Source organism: Phascolarctos cinereus, unplaced genomic scaffold (assembly GCF_003287225.1).
Source record: "Phascolarctos cinereus isolate Bilbo 61053 unplaced genomic scaffold, phaCin_HiC Scaffold_7;HRSCAF=346, whole genome shotgun sequence".
NCBI lineage: Eukaryota > Metazoa > Chordata > Mammalia > Diprotodontia > Phascolarctidae > Phascolarctos > Phascolarctos cinereus.
The window spans coordinates 32,632,767-32,646,955 of NW_027556180.1; the positions used below are offsets into that span (position 1 = coordinate 32,632,767).

General features: G+C 40.4%; 1 protein-coding gene across 4 annotated transcripts in view; it reads right to left on the minus strand.

The window, feature by feature from the left end:
* PLD1 (phospholipase D1) overlaps positions 1-14,189 on the minus strand; it is a 256,470-nt gene that overhangs the window by 129,620 nt on the left and 112,661 nt on the right. For all 4 annotated transcript variants that reach the window (XM_020980417.2, XM_020980414.2, XM_020980429.2 and 1 more), the window contains 2 exons: positions 3,105-3,289; positions 531-658 (listed from right to left, as the gene is read on the minus strand). In XM_020980417.2, coding sequence (XP_020836076.1) covers positions 531-658; positions 3,105-3,258 — 282 coding nt within the window. In that variant the 5' untranslated portion in view covers positions 3,259-3,289. The remainder of the gene's footprint in view (positions 1-530; positions 659-3,104; positions 3,290-14,189) is intronic.

Genomic DNA, 14,189 nt, shown 5'->3' on the forward strand with positions numbered 1-14,189 from the left:
CACGGAGGCAGAATGGCAGACCCAGGGAGACAAAAGAATTTACAGAAACAAAGTAGAACCCAATTTGGGAGTGACCAAAAGAAAAATCATGTCATAGAGGAAAGAAAATAGAAGAAAGACTTTAGTGCACTTGGTAGATTTTTCTTTGAAATCATCAGGAACCCAGGAGAAACACAAGTCCTATCCTGTGCTTTGTAATTACATGGAGTGACCTTGGGATCTTAAGCAACGGGCAAGCTCTGGCAGATCCTACCAAACTGGCAAGAAACTGAAAGCAGACCAGATGACAGGGTATATGTTTCTTGGCCAATGGACAGCATGGCTAAACCCAAGAGGTTCCTCATCAAGGCACTGGCTGCAAAATGAATTTTGGTGGCCAGCAGCTTAGGAAGGCTCTCTTCCTAACCAGCATGGGAGAAGAGTTGCTACCTGAGCTGGTGGAGTATACTCACTCCCCTGGGAACAATCGTCTTGGAGATATAAAAGCAACTAAATGAATTAGCTCTGTGCAGTTCCACACATGTACTGACCCTTGTTGTCGAGGTGAAGCGCTCCACTTCCAGCACCTGGGCTTTGACCGGACACCCAGTGAGATAGGTCGTTATGTTGGGCTCCTTAAATCCTTGAGTGTGGTAGATGACAGAGAAGGGGATTCGCACTAAGAGCAATGAAAACAAACATGACAACAGCCGACAATCACAAGAGCATTTCATGTTTTAAAAAGTGCTGCGCATTTGTCAAATCCTTGGATCCTCATGGAGCTGCCCTCTGATCCAGCATCAGTCTTGGCTCCCCTTTACAGATGAGCACATCGAGGTTGAGAGAGGTTAACTTACCGACAGGTCACCAAGCAGGTGATTTACTGGGGTCACATGGCTAGAAAGCATCTTAGCTGGAATTTGAACTAAGTTCTTTTTTTTTTAAATTTTCTACTCTCTCTTTCCTCCTTCGATCCAGGTACTGGACCTATATCACCTCACCCCTGAACTCCTGAGACAGGCCGCTGGTTGGTCTCCCTGCCTTAAGCCTCTCCCTATCCTGGCAATCTCCTCAGTTGTTACTGATCATCCTGAAATGCAAGTCTACCTGGGTCACCTTCTTCTTCAGGAAATTCCAGTAGCTCAAATATAAAATTGTCTGTTTGGCTTTGAAAGCCCTTTCTGCCTTTCCTTTCTTCTTACACATTGCTTCCCTCTATGTGCTCTGGCCTCCTGGCAGTTCCTCATACAACCAATACTCCATCTCTGAACTGTGGACGCTTTCCTTGGCTCTCTTCCTTCTCATCTCTGCTGCTGAGTTTCCCTGGCTTCCTTCAAGTCCTCACTAAAATCCCACCTTTTGCAAGCAACCTTTCTCAGTCCTTCATCTTTGTGCCTTGCCTCTGGGATGATTTCCAATTTATTTTTCAAATATCTTGTTTACATGTTGTCTCCCCTATTATGATGTGAGCTCCTCGAAAGCAGGGGGTAGTCTTTGCCTTTCATTGTAGCCCTAGCAGTCAGTATAGTGCCCAGCACACAGCAGGTGCTTAAGAAATACTTGCAGCCTTGACTCCAAGTCCAGCACTCTAACCATTAGGTCATGTTGCCTCTACAAGAATAAACTGACTATAAAATACTTGATTTGGCAACAATACTTTCTTAAGATCATAGATTTTGACCTGGGAGGACTTTTGGAATTCTCAAAATTTAGCATTTGAAAGATAACAAAACAGACTGAGGAAGGTGAAATGATTTGGCTACAGTAATACAGCTAACTGTATAGACAGTGTTTTATGGTTTGCAAATTGGTTAGAAAACTAGCCTTAAAATTAAGAAGTCCTGGGTTCAAATCCCACTTCTGGCATATATTGTCTGTGTGATCTTAGGCAAGTCACATAACTTTTCAGTGCACCAGTCAACTCTCTAAGACTCCAAGTTAAAGAGAAGGTGCTGATATTCATTATTAGAGGAAACTTCCTCAACCATTCTCCACCATAATGAAATCACAGCATCAAAACCAAAATGAAATGGAAAAACTCTACAGGTAGTAAGCAGCAGAAATGAAATTCTGGCTTTGAAACCAGCAGAACTGGGCTTTAATTCTGACCCTGCTGCTACCTTGGACAAGTCATTTGATTGGGTCTCACTTTCCTCTCCTGTAAAAGGAGAGATCTGGAATAGTTAGGAAGACAAGGAATGGAAACACATTTATTGCTTTGTTGTTGTTCCGTCATTTCAGTCATGTCCGCCTCTTCATGACCCCATTTGGGGTTTTCTTGGCAAAGATACTGGAGTGGTTTGTCATTTCCTTCTCAGCTCATTTTACAGATGAGGAAACTGAGGCAAACAGGGTTAAGCGACTGTGTGACTTGTCAGAGGGCAGATGTGAACTCAGAAAGATGAGTCTTCCTGCCTGCAGGCTCAGTGATCTATCTACTGAGCCACTAGTTCTCAAATACCGTGCTAAGTACTAGAATAAAAATAGAAAAGCCAGATAGGCCTTGCTTTCAATGAGCTCAATTTCTATTTGAGGAGACAATATGTATAGAAGAGTTCAGCTGCTGGGAAGATGGAAACGCTTGGCATTCTTTAGGCTGCAGGGGTATGGCTGATAGCAAGGCTAAGGAGTCTTTAGGGTGGGGCGGCAGAGTGGATGTCGATATGTTTGAGGGGCCATGTCCACCCTGTAGCCAGGAGTCTAGAGGGGCCAAGGCAGGATCACTGGGAAGAGGAAATTCTCATGGAATTTGTGGAGGCTGGGATGGTAGGTGGAAGGATTCTGAGCCAGCCCTGCCATCCCAGAATGTGAGAATCCAGGCAGGTGGGGGTCAACCTGGGACCACTGGGGTGATGATGACCTCAGAAGTCCCTCCTAGCTCTAAATCCGTGATTCTGTTACACAGACCCACCTCCTCTGTCTCCCAATCCCATGCTCAAAGGCATACCCCAAGGGTTTTCATCAAAAGCCAATTAGTATGCTGGCATGGGCTCTTTCATAGAACTACGGCTTCACTCATAGCTTACAAATCCATCTTCTACTCCCTGCACCCACATGGGAAGTGCATTTCTTTCCCTGAGCTTAGCAGCCTTTAGGTGCTGAAGGGACAGGGATCTCCATCTTACCAGGCTTGGAATCCTCCGGGGACAAATCAAAATCCACTTCCTCTCCATCAAAATGGAGGTCCCTGGTGTCCAGGTTTTCTATGATGTTGCTCATGTCGGCAGCAATCTTCTGCAGTGCAGAGGTGTTTACTCGGGGTTCATTCTTCAGAGACATATTAAGTTCTGATGGAGCTGGGGCCCAGGAGCTGGGAAAGAGGAAGTGGTTTTCGTTTTAGGCTTAAATCCAAGATAAAATGCACTACACTAAAAATTGAAAAACCACAACCACAAAAACCAACAACCAACCAGCTGTACACAACCCCTAGCCATCCTAAGTAATTTAATCCAATAAGCACTCATTAAGTACCTACTGTGTACAAAAGAAAAATGCCAACAAAATAAACTCCATTTCTGAACAACTGACATTCAGAATGAAATGATATATATAAACACTGTGTAAACCTTTAAGTGCCATTCAAATGTGAGCTATTATTCCATTATTCCATTATTGTTGTTCAGCCATTTTTCAGTTGTGTCCAACTCTTTGTAACCCCATTTGGGATTTTCTTGGCAAAGATACTAAAGTGCTTTACCATTTCCTTTTCTAGGTCATTTGGTAGATGAGGAACTGAGGCAACTGAGGGTTGAGTGACTTGCCCAAGGTCAAACAGCCAGTAAGCGTCTGAGGCCAGATTTCAACTCAGGAGGATGAGTCTTCCTGACTCCAGACCCAGCGCTCTATCCACTGGAGCCCCCCAGCTACCCCAGACTGGGTAACACAGTGTGTAAATAGATATCTAAATAGAGGATATTTTGAGGAAAGAAAAAGTATTAACAACTAGGAAAATGAAAGAGGACTTCTTGAAGAAGGTAGGTTTGAACTGAGCCTCGAAGAAAGCTAGGGTTCTTTAGAGGCAATGCTATTTACATTCACTGTGAGCCTGGCATTGTGGTTGGTATTGGGAGTACAAAGACTAAGGCATAAAATCCCTGCCCTCAAGGATCTTACAGTCTATTCTGGGAGACAATATGTATATAAAGAAATATAGACAAAGCAAATATGGAGTAATTTCAAGGGGGAAGGCACTAACCGCTTAGGGGAGGGGTTCAGGAGAGGTAGAATGTTAGTGGAGCTAACTCTGAGGGAAACTTGAGACTCCTCATAGTCATAACTTTTTACTGCACAATAGTGTTCCATTTCCTTCATACATCCCAGTTTGTTCAGTCTTTCCCTAGGTGATGGGCATCCATTTTGTTTCTAGTACAAATAGAAATAAAAATAAGTGTATACATATATATAGAGTATATATGTGTATATAATATATATGTCTATACAAATATGTATTATATATATACATGTTGTTGTTCAGTCATTTCTCAGTCCTGTCCAACTCTTCATGACCCTATTTGGGGTTTTCTTGGCAAGGATACTGGAGTAGTTTGCTATCTCCTTCTCCAGCTCAATTTTACAGATGAGGAAATGGAGGCAAACAAGGTTAAGTGATTTGCCCAGGGTCACACAGCTAGTAAGTGTCTGAGATCAGATTTGAACTCAAGATGAGTCTTCTTGACTCTAGACCTGGCATTCTATTCACTATACCACCCAGCTGCCCATATGTGTGTGTGCATGTATATGTGTTTGTATATAGATATAAATATATTGTGTGTATACAGATATAGATATATTGTGTAGATATAGATATATTATAAAACTTCAGATGACCTTGGAAAGGAACATAGAACAAACATTTTTTTGTCTATCAACTGCCTTGTGAGATGCTTTGGATTTCATATAAGATTTTATTCTTTGTTGAGCATGTTTATTTGATCATCATCTTTGTTGCTGGCTATTAAATGTATTATATATACATAGTTATTAAATATATTTTATATACGTAGTGTGTGTGTGTGTGTGTGTGTGTGTGTGTGTGAGTGTGTAATTACAGGCTGTGGATCTTTTAAAAGTTAACCTGGGGAGAAGGGGCTTAAACTGAAGTCAGGTGGTTAGCCTTAAAAGGAACAAGGCAGTAGATCTACAATGAAATGCTAATGAGTCTTTCGTTGGTGCAAGTGGACTGTGGTATATTACCAACAATGAAAGCCAGGCAAAAAGTAATGGAAAATCTTTCATCCAAGAAATGTACACTCACGAGAGGAGCGGGGCTGGCCAGGTTGCAAGACAAAGGGATGGCTGACACACATCTGGAGGGAGCCCAGCCACACATCAACTAATTTAAAAGGGAACCATTACAGTGACACTGATATGTATCAAGGCAGTCATTTTTGCCATGGAGAGGCAGGTTTTCATAAAATTAAAATTTAGTATTTGAAATTCTTGCTTCTGATAAAGCTAAGATTTCTTTGTCTTTAGATCCCCTATTCCAATAACCAAATGTTAATTCTTGGAGGAAGAGGAGGAGGGAGAAAGCCAGATCTGGAAGCTTCTAAAAGGTCTAAAGTAGAATCTCAGCTCTGCTACTTACTATGCAACCTTCTTTATGTCTCTGGTCCTCAGTTTCCTCATCAATAAGATCAGGAGGAATGAACTAAAGGATCTCTAATAGCCTTTCTAGTTATAAATTTGCGATCCTAGGATGTTATATCATGTGACAGGTTTGTGGAACATTATATGCATATTCTGGACAACAATATCTAGCGTATCAACTGAAAGATAAGAGAGTTGACAAGTCAAAAATATTAAGTTTTATTTCCTTCTCTGGCACATACAAACTGTGTAATCACAAGCATGTCATACCACCTCCAAATATTCCCAGACAACTCTGGAAAACTATAAGTTATAGATGAGATACTGATCAACATTGGTGAAAAGAATGTCCATACTGGAAGTTCCTTATACTGATGAAAGCCCAGCTCTGAACAACAAAAAAAACTAGTTTGCACCAAGGGGTAAACTTTGGGGCCTGGAATTAGGAAGATTCATCTTCCTGCATTCAAATCCAGCCTCAGACACTTACCAGTTGTGTGACCGTGGGCAAGTCACTTAACCCTGTTTGCCTCAGCCTCCTCATCTGTAAAATGAGTTAGAGAAGGAAATAGCAAACCATCCTAGTATCTCTGCCAAGAAAACCCCAAATGGGGTCACAAAGAGTTGGATATGACTGAAAAATAATTGAACAACAATAACGGATCCAATTTAACACCCAGAACTTAGCACAGTGCCTGACACATAGTAGATGCTAAATAGTAGTTAACATTTATATAGCACTTAATATATAAATGCACTTCACAAGTATTATCTCACTGGGTCCTCCTAACAACCCTGAAAGGTAGGTGCTACTATTATCCTGATTTTACAGATGAGGAAACTGGGGTAAACAGATTAAGTGATTTACCCAAGGTCACATGGCTAGTAAATATCTGAGGCTACATTTGAATCAGGTCTTCCTGACTATGGCCTGGCACTCTATCCACTGTGCCACCTACGTGTCCCCGTTCAATAAATGTTTATTAACTGACTGACTGATTTAAAAGCTTCAACTTACAAAAGCATAGTATTTAGCATTTAAAAGTCCACTGTTGGAACTGGGATCATGTTTTCACTTAAACAATGTTGCAAAAGACATAAGGTTTCTAAGCTGATTTAACCAGACATATGGCTACACTATAAGACAGAACCTCATCAGACTCTTATTCCCAAGTACCTCCTGGACAGCTCCTGCTGGACATTCCCCAGGCATCTGAAGCTCCACATGACCATGCCAGAATGCCTATTTTCACCACCACTTATCCCTTTTCCTTAACTTCTCCATTTCTGTTGAAGGCATCTAGCTTCCTAGTCATCTTTGGCTCTTCCTTCTTCTTTCTTTCATATTACTTATCTTCATGCATTCTTAGTTCTATTCACACTGGCTGGCCAGCTGTTGCCTCTATGAGACAATGTCTCCTACTTCTTGCAATTATACGGTTTCCCTTTGCATACACATTTTGCATTTATTTACTTATATACATATCATATCATCTCCAGTAGAACGTAAAGTCCTTGAGAGTGGGGACTATATATTAGTTACTATTAGTTATTTCTTATTAATATTATCATCTTTTTTTTCTGTATAACCTGAACCTAGCATAGTACTTTGCACATAATAAGTGTTTAGCAAATGTTTGTTGACTGTATAAAGTTGTTTTAATGGACAAATGGTTCTGATTTTCATCAAGGCCACCAGGACATGGTGCTGAGGGGGAAAGAAAGGAAAAGGGAAAGAAACAAACTTTTTTTAAGCACCTAATATGTACCAAGAACTGTGCTAAGAACTTTGCAAATATCTCATTTTATCCTCAGAAGAACCTTGAGAGATAGGTGCTATGATTATCTTCCTTTTACAATTGAGGAAACTGAGGTAGATAAAGATTAAGTGACTTGCCCAGGGCCACATGGCTAGTAAGGGTCTGAGGCTAAAGTTGAACTCAGGTCTTCCTGACTCCAGGTCCAATGCTCTATCCATTGCACCATGTAGCTTGCCTCTTCCTCTGCAGAGGATTTATGGAAGAAAGGATGGAAGTGAAAGCAAAACAAGAGAAGAAGGCATGGATGGGTACACATCAATGACACCATGACTCCACTCAAGTGTCCTGGAGAGAAGACAGACTCTTGTGAGAAAGAAACTACTTTTGGAATGTAATCAACAATAGCAAATTCCATGCTCAAGTAGCAACATACTTCTTGATGGGCTCACCTAGGAAGAACAATCTCTAAAAGAAAATTATGCTATTTCATGGGCATTTCAACATGGAGACATTAAAATAATATCCTCCAGGTATAAAACCATTCTACAGTATCCATAGCAATATAGTATGCCATATGTTATGGGGTATGGGAAATACAGGATTCATTTCCTATCAGAGATTTTGGCTTAACATTAGTTTGACTGAAAAATACATTTTGGATGAAAATTATTCTAACTGATATGTACTCAAGGTACAAGAATGAGACTCAGGCTTCTTTAAGAAAAAAGGGTTCTATTTCACTCAGACATCTAATCCCACAAGCCGCTGCACATCAGTAGCCAACGTAGTGAGGTTTATATAGATTTCATTTTTCATTTCAAATACTGAGTTTTGAGCCTACAGGACTGTCAAGAGTGTTAAATAAAAATTCTATATGTTGAGTATAGAAAGAGTTTCTCAGTTATATATATGAAAATGGATTCCAAGACTTAGCAACTTTTGGGGGTGGGAGGAAGAAGTATGGAACATGAATCACTAATCAAATGTTTATAATATTATATTTATAATTATATTATATTTATAAATGTTATACTTATAATATTATAATATAAATCAAGCAAAGAGAGGATGACCACTTCCTGGTGTGCTATAAAGGCGATGTTTGATTAGGGATGGACTGGGGGAGATGGTTTCTGACATCCTTTCCAACTCTGAGTCTATGATTCTGTAAGAAGGGATGCTAGGACACCTGAGAAAGAGGTTTGGAATATCACCCAAAAAAAGCCCAGGTTGTGAGTTTAGTAAAGGTCAAGAATGTGTATGTTTCTGCCTGAAGAACTGAATTTGTAAATGGCCCTAGACAAGATTCTTCCAAAACAGTTTCCACATGTGTAAACTGAGTCCTTTCAGGGCACCAATGAGTAGATTGCTAAGCAAGCTCTTCAAGATCATTGAAGTACTCAGAAACAACAGTTCACTGTACAGTGGCATGTATTTCATTCCCCTGCCTCAGAGATTGGGTGATTCTATAACTCTGAATCCTTGGCTTGCTCCTAGAAATTGATATCTCAGTCTTTCTTGCCTCATATGAACTGAGAAACATGAAATGAAATTGTGAGCCAAAAATAAGCCATAAGCTTGAATGACAATATAATACCTTCCTTGCCTCCAAACAGCAAACATTAAGAAGCATGGATCCCCAAGTTTCACTCTCCATAGGCACTGATATCAAAAAGTTTACTCTGATTTTTATTTTCATGGATCTGTGATTTCATCAGTTTTTGTTGCTGCTCAGCTGCATTTGGTTCTTCACGACCCCGTTCGGGGTTTTCTTGGCAAAGATATTGGAACACTTTGCCATTTCCTTCTCCAGTTTATTTTATAGATGAGGAAATGGAGGGAAACAGGGTTAAGTGGCTTGTGCAGGGTCACAAAGTTAGTAAGTGTCTGAGGCCGGATTTGAACCCAAGAAGATGAGTCTTCTGATTCCAAGCCTGGCACTCTATTTACTGTACCACCTGCTCTCTGCCCCCTGATTTCATCAATACAGATTATCTTGCTGCCAAAGCAGTTCACAATTTTACTCCTCTCCCAGACTGTTCCATTCTCAACTTTGTTTCTTCAAATACCCATCCCTGGTAGAGGATCTCCCTTCATATATGGCTCATCTAGTATCTTGGGGCAGGGGTACCAAGAGATGATTTGGGCCATCCATCTGCTGTCTTTCCCTCTCCTTATATGATTGGACCACCTCCTTTTCCAGGCTTAATTGTCACTAATAATGCCATTTTCTATGACTCATCAGCTCCAAATAATCATGGAGTGCCAAATAAGCAGACAAGTGCCAAAAGCAATGGATTTGGGGTTAGAAGACTCAGGTTTGAATCTCAGCTTTGCATGATTCAATTCAACTCAATTTAATACAATTAACTAATTAAAAAAAAAGATTTATCATGTATCTATTATGTACTAGACTCTGGGGATACAAAGGCAAAACGGAAACAAGTCCCTGACCTCAAGAAACTTACATTCTACTGAGGTTGGCAGAAAGAATGGAGAACATAGTAAAACAAACTGTATATATTAAAAAATACAAAGTAATGCAGAGAAGACTAAAGACTAGGAGATTCAGGAGAGGTTTGGAGGTGCCTTTTCATAACAGTTCACATTTATATAACACTAAAGGTTTGCAAAGAGATGTGTGTGTATATGTATGTACTTACACACACACACACACACACATATATATATATATATATATATATATATATATATATATATATATATATATATATATATACTCGTATGTATTTATTTGATTCTCATATCAACACTGTGTGATAGGTGCTGTTAGAATCCCCATTTTGCAGATGAGGAAACTGAGTGATTCATCCATAGCCACATATCTAATAAGTGTCAGAGGTTGATCTTGAATCCAGTCTTGGTGGAATGCACGACCAGCATGCTGTCTGATCCCTACTGCTCCGAGGGAACACATCTCTGTGACTCAGATTTCCTTCCCTATCAAATAGGAAAAATACCATCTGGGATACTTCTCTCACATGGTTGCTTGTGGGAAGCATCAAATGAGATGAAGGACGTAAATAACTTTGCTTAAAGCACTAGATAAAGGCCAATTATTTTTATTAATTTGCTTCCCCCAAATCCTAGTAAGTCCAGTGGGCATAGTCACTGCCATCATTGGTTTCTTGTCCCTAGCCATTAGTGTTCTCTTCCTCTTCCAATTTACTTATCCGGGTAACTGTGATAGCTTCAACTAAGCTCCTTGGGAGCATGCAAGGCTTTTCTTCTTGTCTCTGAGCTCTCAGTGACCTGCACAAAGCAAGTAGTTCATAAATGCCTATTGGATTGGATCCAGCTAGTGGTTATATATTACTTTAGGTTTAAGTCAAGCCTTATCTTATAACCTGGGGCCATATAAGTAGGTGGAAGTTGGGGTAAGGGGAAGGAGTTAATGAAAAATAGTCTTTGTTCCCCCCTTCTTTTTCTGAATGAGAGTCAGGGAACCAAATATAGGATTTAGAATCAGACAACCAGGATTCAAGTCCCAGCTCAGCTCCTTCCTGTCTATGTGACATTGGTCAAGTCCTTAACTTGTCTGAAGCTGAATTTCCTCATCCAAAAAACTGTGAATAATGATACTTGAAAGGATTGTTGGGAGGAAACTGCTTTGCAAACTTTAAAGCACTATAGAAATGTGTTAACTCCCCATATAAAAATAGGGCTCAGAATGGGACTTGCAATTTCATTAGTATAGCTCAGAAAATATGCTCTCCCAGTTCAGGTCAGAACCTTCTCTGTAATTTATGGCCAAGAGAGTTGCTGAGAGCCCTGAGAGGGTACCTAAGTGACCTGCCCAGGGTCATACAGTCAGCACAGGGCAGAAATGGGATTAGAATGCAGGTTGTGCTGCTCATCAGATATTGACTCCTATTTCCCATCTCCCTATGTTTTCTTGAACAATGACCTTGTTCCTCCCTTCCACTGCCTTTACCTTTATTCCTTTTCCTACTTTCCACCGCATTTTTCCCCATGGGACACTCCCTCTGCTTCTGTCATATTTCCTGCCTAGGTTCTTACAGTCTGAGACTAGAAAGCTGGCCTGACAGCCTGTGGACTCCCCTCTTCTATTGCAGTACCCCATTCTCTGGCTGGGGTCACCCAAAAAGACCAGATTTCTCCTTGCCAAATGCAGCTGATATATAGAGTTGGGAGTTGGGGTGGGGTGGAGGAAAAACAATATGAAAATTGTGACAGCTTCAACTTGTGTCCCAATAAGCCTAAGGAAGGCCTTCAGTGTTTGTAAATATGTGACTGGTATGGATATTATTTTAGAAACAGGCAAAGACTACACCCGAGATTATCACCTAAAATCATATAAGAAAAGTACCATTGCCAAGGGTAAACAAGTGTCAGGGCTCTCCTATCCATGGCCAAAAAGGAAGTAGCCCCTCCCTAGGGAGACTAAAGTCAGTCACTTAACAGAAACATTCTAAGTCATCTAGCAACTACTAGACTGCCTCCATGAGGGCAAAGGAAGAAGAAGGAGAAGAAGAAAGAGATGAAGATGGAGAAGGAGATGAAGAAGAGAAGGAGGAGGAAGGAGAAGAAGGAAGAGGAGGAGGAAAAGGAATAAGAGGAGGAAAAGAAAAAGAGGAAGAGGAGGAAAAAGAAGAAGAGGAAGAGGAAGAAGAAGAAATCATTTATGTGATGCCTTGCATGTCTCACAATGGTCCTATGAATTAGGTGTAACCATAATAATTATTATTATCCCCATTTTCCAGGGCAAGACTTGAATCCAGGTCTTCCTGACTACAAAGCTAGTTGTCTATCCACTATCCCATCTTACCTCTTGAAACTCCAAATAAAATTGTAAAATTCAAACTCATTCCCTCAGCTCTTGGCACCTGTGTAATCTTCACTCAGGGCAACTAAATAAATATTTGATGAACAGATGAACTTTACAAATCAAATTTGAATTTTACAGTTTTATTTGGAGTTTCAAGAGGCAGGATGGGATAGTGGAGAGGCAACCAGTCTTGTAGTCAGGAAGACCTGAACTCAAGCCTTGCCTGTGACACATATTGCTCTGTGACCCCTGGGAAATGCATATCCTCCCAGTGCTTCTGGCAGCAATTCCAGATCATACAATCCAAAAGAGCTGCTAATCTGAATCAGGAATTTCCACACAGGGACTCCCTATGCCAACACCAGAGGTCTAGACGAAAATAAAAATAGATTTATCCTATATTTTGTTGATTTATTTATTGGTATTTGTTAAGGTGGTGCAGGAGACAGAGTACCAGGCCTAAAGTCAGAAAGACTCATCTTCCTCAGTTCAAATCTGACCACAGGCCCTCACTAGCTATATGACCCTGGGCAAGTCACTTAACCCTGTTTGCCTCAGTTTCCCCATCTGTAAAATGAGCTGGAGAAGGAAATGGCAAACCACTGCAGTATCTTTGCCAAGAAAACCCCAAATGGGGTCATGAAGAGTCAGACACAACTGAAAACCAACAACAAATTTGTTGTTTACTCCTGCACTGAAGTTCTACTGATATGTCATCCTGGTATGGAAATAACTCTCCACTAGGCTATGCAAGTGGATCGCAAGCTCTTTCTTTGTACCATCAGAGATTAACACAATGCCTAGCACATGGTGAACAATATAGTTTATAGTAATAAATGCTTATTGGTTAACTGACAAGTTACAAAGCCAGAAAGAGTCCAAGGAAGAGCCCAGCAGTGGACTGTATGCCTGCCCTCCACAGCTTACTCAATTAAGTCTGGGGAGACTCATCATCAGATGGTCATGTGGTGAGTAGGATTTTTTGGCAGCAGCATCTCTCAAAGACCACCTAATGATTAAGTAAGTGACGAGCAGTTTTTCTCCTGATTCCCTCGCTCTTCCAATGCTGTGCCACACTGCTCCCTATGGACAGATCTGGAGAAGTCCCTTAGGTCTTAGCCCAGCTCTCCACACAGGGCTGCTAAATCAATGAGGGCTCATCACCAGCACTGCTGAACAGATCATCAGCATAAATACAATCATGGATCCTTTAAGTTGAAGACGAATTTACCAAAATGTGCTAAGGATTAAACCTACGATTTTGTTGGTGTTGGGAACTCATTGATGATGAAAACCTTTGTGCCAATTCAGGCTAGCATTTTGTGATTTATATTTTTAGAGAGTTGCCTAGAACACCCAAGAAGGTAAATGACTTGTCCAGGGTCACATAGCCAGTATGTGTCAGAGGTTGGACTAGAACCAAGGTCTTAAATCTCTAAGAATATTAACATTATAACAGATAATTTATAGGAGGCCCTGAACAACAATCACACAGGATGGGCAGGGCTTCATTCTATATTGTTGGAGTAGAGATGTATATCAAGGGAATTATAGAGCCTTCAAAATTATAACAATACTCCAATATGCCAATGGATCTATGATCCCATCAATATGGACATACTCTCCAACAATGCAGACTGAAGCTCATCCATATCTGACCACCTTACTCCACTCTTGTCAATTCTATGCCATGCAGACTTGGCCATAGGGAGTTTAGCCAATATGTTGACTTTCCTTAAATTCTCCTGATATTCTAAGTTTTTCAATGGAGCACATAGATTACTAGGAAATAAGGAAAAAAATAATAAGAAAGTGAAAAAAGTGACCAAAAAAAGTAATGAGAAATAAGCCCTACAAAATGGAACTGATATTGGCATCTGGGAATAGTAACCAAGGGGAAAAATGAAAAGTTCTATCAGGAAATCAAGGGCTATTAATTGGACCCTATTCATGTGTAAAACTGATTTTTCCTGAATATCTATATCTATATATGTATACATATATAAATTCTTGGTAGGAAAGTTGGTGCCCAACATGGATTTTACTACCTT